We start from the raw sequence: 9,598 nt of genomic DNA, 5'->3' as shown, positions 1-9,598 counted from the left end.
TCAGCAGGAGGCTGAGAGGCTCAGTGCATCATTACAAGGCTCAAGGACTAGCTCAGTTTCTGCTCCTTGCCCCTTCACTTTGGGCAAGGTAGAGATTCTGAAAGAGAGGTCAGACATCCTGTACCTCACTGCCCTGATATTTCAGAAGAGAAAACCAAAGCCAGAGAGTTGAACACTCACACACCGAATTGAATATAACATAGCTAGTGGGTATGAAAAGGAATTAGCATTCAGGTTCCTGATTCTCATCTCAATAGTTTATCCACGATTGTTCACTGTCTTGAGATCCTTTAACTTTCACCAAAGACAAATATTTTAAAATTGTGCTCTCATGTTATAAGCTTTACTGGTGGTTTATATCTGTCATCCATTTTACAAACTAAAGTTTGTTTGTAAACTTAAGAGGTGCTTGCAGAAAGTTACTCAAAAAGGTGATAGATCATGGTCAAAGAGAACATCTGTTTGGAGAATGGTCTGGAAATTACGTAATTTGTTACATTCTGACATCCATTAGGGTTAGTTAAGCCTGGTCTTCACCTTGTGTTCTTTTAACTTTCCCCACCCTCACACCTAATCCACAACCATATTCGACATACCTTACTTTGTCTACCTATTCTGTTTTAGCCTTCAGTATACCCTAAAGTATATAAAGCCTTATATACTTTATACTTAATATAACTTTATACTTCACTTAACCTTACCTCATTTCTCTACCCATCAATCCCTTAATGATGAGCCCTCTCCTGTTATAGTTTGGGTTTATTTAAAAAATATTTGCAACATTTTAATGTTAATTTTCATACAATAATGTAGCCATTTGATGTGTAAATTTCAGTGAGTTTTAACAAATGTATACACACATGTAGCTATCACAACCAAATTATAAAATATGTTCATCACCCTAAAGGTTTCTTTGTGCTCCTTTTGAATAAATCTGCATTTTCATTCTTAACCTCAGGCTGTTTTCTGTTATTATAGATCAGATTTTTTGTTTCTTGAGCTTATTAATGAAATAATAATATTTATGTCAGGATTCTTTTGCTTACTGTATCCCTGTACAGAATTATCCATGATGGTGCATCTATCAATAGATTTTTATTTCTGAGTAGTGTTCCACTGTATGAATGTACCATTTATTTATCCATTCACTTATTAAGCATTACTTGGGTTTTTCGAGTTTATTGTGAATAAAATTGCATTCATGAAGATGTCTTTTGTGGTGTGTGTTTTCTTATAGATTGGGAAAATATCTAAGAGTGAAGTTGAATTATGGCTTTGTAGGGTAAGTGTATGTTTACTTGTTGTTGTTTATATCACCAGCAGTGTACGAAAGATCCAGTTTCTCCACACCTTCACCAACACTTCATGTGGTCAAAATCAATTAAAGATGTATGTTGGCATTTGTGTCTGAATTCTCTATTCTATTTTATTGGTTTATGTCTGTTGATCTAATTATAGTATGTAAGTAAGATAGTGTTTTGATTACTGTAACTTAAATTAAGTTGTAAATAAGGTATTGTGAGTCTCCCACCTTTTTTGTTCTTTTTCAAAAATCTTTTGGCTCTTCTTAGTTCTTCATAGTTGCATAGAAATCTTAGAGCCAGCTTTTCAATATTAAAATAAAAACTTCCTGGGATTGTGAGTGACATTTTATTGAATTTAGAGACTAATTTAATAAAAAAAGGCATTTAAACAAAATTCAAGCTTCTGATTCATGAAAATACAATGTTAATTTATTTAGGTATTTCTCAGTTTATATCAGCCATGTTTTATAGTTTCAAGTGTATAGTCATGTACAGTTTGTTGAGTTATCTTTTAGTATTTCATTTTTTGCATCTTATTATAAATTATAATTTTTATTTCCATCTCTGGTTTCTTGCTAGTATGTAACAATACAAGAGATTTTTATATATTGAGGCCTTTGTCCTGTGGGCCTGGTAATCACTCATTATTTCTGGGAAGTTTTTGTTTGTTTTTGTTTTTGGTTTTGTTTTTGTTTTGTGGATCTCTGAGGATTTTCTGCATAATGGATTATGTAATCTGCAAATAAATATTTTTTCTTTATTTCCTAACTGTATGCTTTTAATTTCATTTTCTTGCCTTAATGCATTAGCTAGGATGTCCAGTTTAATGTTGAATAGAATTGGTGAGAACAGATATTGTTGCCTTCCTCCCTATCTTGGAGGAAGAAATTAGGTCTTTCATCATTAGGTTTCATGTTAGAATTAGATTTTTGGTGGGTTCTATTTATGAGTTTAAAGAAGATTCCATTTGTTCCTAGTTTGATCAGAGTTTTTCATCAGTGGATGTTGATTTTAGTGAAATGTCTTCTCTGCTCTTGTTTAAGTGACCATGTGGTTTTTCTCTTTATTTCTGTTCATATGGTGAATTATATTAATCTCCCAATGTTAACCTAACCTAGCATATCTGGAATAAAACCATCCTTTTGTTATGGCACATTATTCTCTTTAAGTATTGCTGGATTTTATTTTCTCATATTTTACTAAGGATTTTTCCTTTCATATTCACAAAGGATATTGGTTCTTAGTTTTCTTTTCTTTCAGTGTCCTTGGTATCAAGATTTAATTCTGACCTCATAAAATTAATGACCAGCGTTCCCTTGCGCTCAATTTTCTGGAAAATTCTATGTAGAATTGGAAATATTTCTTCCTTAAAAATTTGATAGAATATACCAGTAAAGCCACTTGAAAGTATAGTTTTCTGTGTGGGAGCATTTTGAATTATGAATTCAATTATTTTCCATATTAGGAATACTTAGGAAACATGTTTAATTTCTTTTTGAATCAGTTTTGGTAATTTTTAACTTTCAAAACATTTTCTACTTCAGCAGGTTTTCCAATTGATTTCTCATTTAAGGTATTTTAATATAGTTGTCTTTAATTTAAATGAATTATGATCATATCTTTGGTTAGTAGCAGATCAGGAAATCAAGAGTGCTCTTATCACACAGTCTTAGTGTCAGTGTGAATCAATCCAAAATCTTTGGAGTATAATTGGTGTTAATAGAAACCAATACCTTTGACATATCTACCTTATAAGTGCCCAGTCTAGGGATTTATCAGAAATATCAATGTGTATGGAGTTATGATGTATAAAGATATTTATAGCATCATTTTTCACAATAAAATGAACGCAATAAGCAATGATCAGCAGAGGGCTAACTAATAAAGAATGGGCATCCCTATAATGGAACACTATGCAGAGATAAAAGTGGGCAACATGTATAGATATGCTTTATATCTATTTTTTTTGGCTTTATATCTATTTTTTAAAATTTTTATTCATTTAGTTTTCCTGTTACAGGAGCTTCTATTTTTTTCTTTAATTTACATCCAAATGAGTTAGCATATAGTGTAACAATGATTTCAGGAGTAGATTTCTTAATGCCCCTTACCCATTTAGCCCATTCCCCACCCCCCACAATCCTTCCAGTAACCCTCTGTTTGTTCTCAATATTTAAGAGTCTCTTGTGTTTTGTCCCCCTCGCTTTTTTAAATATCATTTTTGCTTCCCTTCCCTTATGTTCATCTGTTCTGTGTCTTAAAGTCCTCATATGAGTGAAGTCATATGATAGTTGTCTTTCTCTGACTGACTAATTTTGCTTAGCCTAATACCCTCCAGTTCCATCAACATAGTTGCAAATGGCAAGATTTCATTCTGTTTGATTGCCGAGTAATACTCCATTGTATATATACACCACATTGTCTTTATCCATTAATCCATCGATGGACATTTGGGCTCTTTCCATACTTTGACTATTGTTAATAGTGCTGCTATAAACATTGGGGTGCATGTGTCCCTTCGAAACAGCATACCTGTTTCTCTTGTATAAATACCTAGTAGTGTAATTGCTGGGCCATAGGGTAGTTCTATTTTTAATTTTTTGAGGAACCTCCAAACTGTTTTCCAGAGTGGCTACACCAGCTTGCATTCCCATATATATCTATTTTTATCTATTTTTATATGTTGTTAATGAGAGAGAAAAGGTTTTAAAATAGATTTTCACAGGATTTTCTATAAAGAATATGCAGATACATACTTATAAATTTTTTCTAATATTATATGGCAATCTAGTTGGGCTTGGCAACATCAGAAATGGGAAGGAAGATTATTCCCAAATTATACCCTTCTTCATCTATTGACCCTCTCAGATTTAACAGGTATACTTCAAATGAAATCCCAAATCCAGATACATGGTTGTAGCTGCCATTTTTTCTGTCTTGCTCTAGCATAAAGCAGACTTACAATTTACATTTGTCAGTTGGTTCAGGTTGTAAATATAACTGCCTACATTGTCTGTCCTTATGCTGTCCCCACTTTGAAGTGCCCAGCTGGCAAACATGGACACACCATAGAAATAAATGTAAGAATCTTGCTTGAATGCATACAGATGCATGTGTGTTCAGAAGAGTGGAAACCTGAGACAGTAGCAGAGAGCGAAGTACAATTTGGAGGCAGAAACTCTCCCCAGTTTTCTGGAAGGTCCTCAGAGTTAGGAGCAGGAGCCTCTCTATGAAATGAGTGAAGGAGGAAACAGGCTTTGTAGGGGATTTCTGGTGAAGTTAAGGCTTTGACTGAGACCAATATGCATGCTTTTAGGATACTGGTGCACATTTTAGATGTCAATTGTAATGTGTCCTATTGGGGGTTAGGGGATGATTTTTTCTCTGAATAGCTAAGAGAATCAGAGAAGAGTCTAGGATATAGGGCAGAAGGGGTAATCTGCTTAGAGTCTGAGATGTCTCTTGAATCCTAGACTTGGGGCCTTTGAGGAGGCAGTTTTGGTATTGAAAGCCTGTGATTGGTGAGATTTCAGGTTTCTTCATTAAGCAAAAAGTTTCAAAAGTTCTGACCCTTAATTGGTCAAAAAAGGGAATAACTAAAAGTTTGTTCTGCTTTCCGCAGTCTGATTGCTTAGGGATGCCCTGAACCTGGGCTAATTAAGAACAGGTACCTCAGTGACTAAGTCCCCTTGGGAAGGAGGGTAGTGGGAGGGAAGGAGAGAGAAAGAGACCCTCAGTTCCCACAATGCTGTTATTTCTGGAGTTTCTGCTCAGCTCCTGTTGAGTAAGTTGCTGTGGCCCCTGTATATGCATCAGCAGTAGCCAGACAAGTTATCCAAGTCCTGGAGAGTCTGAGAAGGGTGGAGAGGCCCCTCCATGGGGGTGAGTATTTTCTCAGGGTTTTCCTCTAGGAAGGAAAGAGTAGGAGAAGATCAGATTGGAGTTCTGGGCTTGGCTACCTGTTAGAACAAAGGAGGCCCAGAGCTTAAAGAGTGGTTGAGGACATCACCGAATCCCCTCTACACAGCAGAGAGCAGATTTATTTCTCCTCTGTTCCAATGTTAAAAACAGTCACTGCTAAGATTCTTCTATATTTTTTCACCCAGTGCCCAATACACAGACATTTTAGCAATGCAGATCACTGAGCCATCCCCACAATACTGTTCTTAACCTGTTTTCCCATCATTCCAACCTTCAGAGGCTTAGAGGAGGTGGCGTGAGTAAGGGAAGGGAGGAAGGGGAAATGGTAATGTGAGCCATGAAAGCAAATCAAGAAGAGTAGGCTCCACGGGGTATGGCCAGGCTGCTTTAATGAACATCAAGTACTATTTAACCATATAGCACACATCCAAGCAACTATCATGTAGGGAAATTTATCAGCATGACTTTATAGCTCAACAATAATATAGATATAAATATAGATGTAGATACAGATACAGATATAGATAGATATATACACACATGTCCTGCCTTCATACAGTTTATATTCTAGTATCATAGATGAACTGTGAATACATTAAATTAGATTTCCTGTCCTTCTTCCTTGCCTTATATTTGTTCCAGCATGATGAATAGACTAGCACCATAATTGTACTTACTTGTCTTGTATATAATCTGGCATCCACCCTCCCCTTGAATGTGAGCTCCATAGGGCAGGAATTTTTGTTTGTTCTATCCACTGCTGAATTTGCTTAATGTTCAATGAAGGAATGAAATTAGTATACATATCATATCAGGTAATAAGAAGTGCTACAAAGAATGGTAAAGTCCAAAAATGAACAAGTTATTCCTAATTGGTGTAGGGTTACTGGAAAGAGTCTTCTGAAGAGATATTTGAGTAATGGGATGGAAAAGTGAGAGGTCGAGATCCAGACATCCACAGGGGCTACTGGCCTCAGATCTATCCTTGTTAGGGACAGGTGCCACCTTTCCTCTCTCCCAACATTTTGCAAAGCACATGGATTTAGAGAAGAATGATTCTGCCCTGGGAAATTATCTCCAGAGAGCTCCAGAGCTCTCATTTGTAGATATGTCTGCTCTGTACAATGGAAGTTTACACTCTGGGGAAAGCAGGGGTGTTGGTCTTAGTCCTCTGCTGCTTTTCTACTACCCGAAGTTGGGTCTAGACAATTCCAGTAAGGATGACGTGTAGGGTTCAATGTTCCAGGATTTGACCATCACCTAGAACACTGTTATGTCATCTGCTACAGTTAACATAAGAAGAATGACACAGTCCCCGGACTGGTGTGGCTGATCAACACAGCTTCATAAGTGGTCAGTTTAAACACTCTTATCCTCTGTCCCTGGAGAGAAGGCCTATCCTGTGGTGTAAAAAGACAGAGAACGTTTTCTTATCCTCAGTAGAGATTCAGGAGTCTTCCCCTATTCCAGACAGGCAGACTTGTGCTAGATTGAAGGTGATCACATTTATGTCTGACCTTGTGCAGAGCATTGCAGTCGGGGCATGTCACCAGGTTTTCAGGTTGAAAATATTTTCTCATCCTAACCTGTCTTCCTTCTCTTTGGAGAACAGGACTATGTGGCGCCATGTTACCAGTCTTTGAGCTCTAGGTTTTAAGACAAACAGAAACAAGGAGTAAATGATGAACAATCTCTCTAGTGCCACTGAATTCTGCCTTCTAGGCTTTCCTGGGTCCCAAGAACTACACCACATTCTTTTTGCCATATTCTTTTTCTTCTACTCAGTGACATTAATGGGAAACACAGTCATCATTGTGATTGTCTGTGTGGATAAACGTCTGCAGTCTCCCATGTATTTCTTCCTTGGTCATTTGTCTGCCTTGGAGATCATGATCACATCCATCATCATGCCCATGCTGCTTTGGGGATTGCTGCTTCCTGGGATGCACACAATATCTCTGGTTGCATGTGTCACCCAGCTCTTCCTGTACCTTGCTGTGGGGACCACAGAGTTTGTGTTACTGGGAGCGATGGCTGTGGATCGTTACGTGGCTGTCTGTAACCCTTTGAGGTACAACATCATTATGAACAGCCACACCTGCATCTGGGTGGTCATTGTGTCATGGGTGTTTGGGTTCCTTTCTGAAATATGGCCAGTCTATGCCACATTTCAGTTTACCTTCTGCAAGTCAAATCTGTTAGACCACTTTTTTTGTGAACGCGGGCAACTGCTCAAACTATCCTGTGGTGACACTCTTTTCACAGAGTTTGTTCTCTTCTTAATGGCTGTTGTCATTATCATTGGTTCACTGACCCCAACAATAGTCTCCTACACCTACATCATCTCTACCATCCTCAAGATCCCCACAGCCTCAGGCCGGAGGAAAGCCTTCTCTACGTGTGCCTCTCACTTCACTTTTGTTGTGATCGGCTATGGCAGTTGCTTGTTCCTCTATGTGAAACCTAAGCAAACACAGGCTGCTGAGTACAACAAGATAGTTTCCCTGTTTATTTCCGTGGTAACCCCTTTCCTGAACCCTTTCATCTTCACCCTGAGGAATGACAAAGTCAAAGAGGCCCTTCGGGATGGTATGAAACGCTGCTGTCGACTGGTAAAGGATTAAATCTCTCTACATCAGTTTTGTGACAATGTCCTCACTATACATTTTTCAGTAACCTAGAAAACCCCACCTTTTATCTTATCATTATTTTCCCTTCAAAAATCAGTAGTGTACAACTTATAATCAGGGCCATCGAAGAAGACATGGAAGGTAAAAAAGAAACCCATTTTCTGCCTATTAGATTCTCATTCCTCAGTTTCTGATGGTTCCCGACTTGAACCATTGAAGCCTATCCTTGGGAAGTGGGAGGATTGGGTAAAGGTAATACATACATGCTTGTATTTTTTCCATAGCTCAATTAATTCGCCTACAATGCATTTTTGAGGATATATTTCTTAGTGGAGGAAGGAAGTGGGAAGAAGGGGAGGGGAGGCATCTGCCATAATAAGTACCAAGGGGGAGATGCTCACATTGTTTCTTTATCAACTGTTGTAGAGATTTTCCTATATTTTTGTGCAATTTCTTGATGCGATGGCAATATGCCCTTTAAATATTCTATGGTTCTCCTTTTCTCTGCTGGTTCTTCATGTTATCCAGGCTCCGTTGCTAGTGCAAAGTACGTACAATGTTATATACTCTTTGCCACAGAACCAATCTAGAGTGGAGATACGGGGACTGGAATACTTTTAGTAAGTCTTAACGATGTAAAGATATGAAATATTTTGGGACATATGGGGATTGAGACAAGTAAGAATTAAATGACTAATTATAGAGAAAGAATCCTGTGTTGTACAACTGCTTAAATCTACTATGTCTGTTGAGACTACTCCCAGACCCAGACTTTCGGCCTCATGATGCCTTTAGTTCTCTGTCTCTGAAATCCAGTTGTCTCAGTACCCTGTCATAGATTTTCTCTATGGGGAGCATCAAAGAAATGAGAAGCTACCCTCTCAACTTGCAGCTCTTCAAGAATACAAGGCATGGTTTTATGACAATGCAAGTGTAGGAAGCTCATCATGTTGGAGAAAGGGGTTTGAAGGAAGGTAGGTTTTTAAAATTATTTTTATTTTTTATTTAAAAAAAGTTTATTTATTTTGAAAGGAGAAATTGTGTGAATGGAGGCAGGTGCAGAAGAGAGTGGAGAGAGAGAATCCCAAGAAGTCTGTGTGCCATCAGTGACACAGTGCTGGACCTCACTACCCTGAGATTATGACCTGAGCCAAAATCATAAATGAGACTCTTAACTAAGTCACCCAGGTGCCCCAGGAAGATGTTGGTTAAATGGTAATGCTCAGCACTTCCTGGCAGCCCTGAACTGGTGGCAGATATTCAGCCACCTAGTCGTGGATGATGGTGTTCCATAGAGTTGCAGAGTACTGTGTGAGGGTGCCTTCCCGTTTGGTGAAGACAGAGAAGTCTACCATCCATGATATAGTTGATTCCACCTCATATGGGCAACATATGAGGTGTTGGGTGGGGTCTTAATCCAGCCCATGCTCTGGTAGCTAACCAATAGGTTGTAATGGGACTGCATTGTCTCTGGGCTTGTAGAGGCAATTTAGGAGGACAGAAAAGAGAGCCTCACTGTCCTCATCAGTTTCTTCGGTTTCTGAACCTTCATCACCGATGCCTACTGCACCCTGTCCTGATCATCCTTAGTTCATCCACCACCTGTCTTCTTCCTTCTTCCTCTTTCCCCTTGTCCTTGAGCTCTCCTATTCCTCTCTTTCTCCTTCTTTCCCTTTCTCTCTTTTCCCTTTCCGCTTGAATCAGGCTCTGATCACCCACTGCTAATGCATTTCCTATTCTTCC

General features: G+C 38.3%; 1 protein-coding gene across 1 annotated transcript; it reads left to right on the top strand.

Annotated features, from left to right (window-relative positions):
* Positions 1-6,490: 6,490 nt before the first annotated feature.
* LOC109269187 (olfactory receptor 9A4-like) lies at positions 6,491-7,908 on the top strand. Its single transcript, XM_019453067.2, has one exon. It carries the CDS (start codon positions 6,905-6,907, stop codon positions 7,847-7,849), a length of 945 nt encoding a protein of 314 aa, XP_019308612.2. The 5' UTR covers positions 6,491-6,904; the 3' UTR covers positions 7,850-7,908.
* Positions 7,909-9,598: the final 1,690 nt, after the last annotated feature.

Source organism: Panthera pardus, unplaced genomic scaffold (genome assembly GCF_024362965.1).
Source record: "Panthera pardus isolate Hobbes unplaced genomic scaffold, ASM2436296v1 HiC_scaffold_8, whole genome shotgun sequence".
NCBI lineage: Eukaryota > Metazoa > Chordata > Mammalia > Carnivora > Felidae > Panthera > Panthera pardus.
This window is presented reverse-complemented; position numbering and strand designations above follow the sequence as displayed.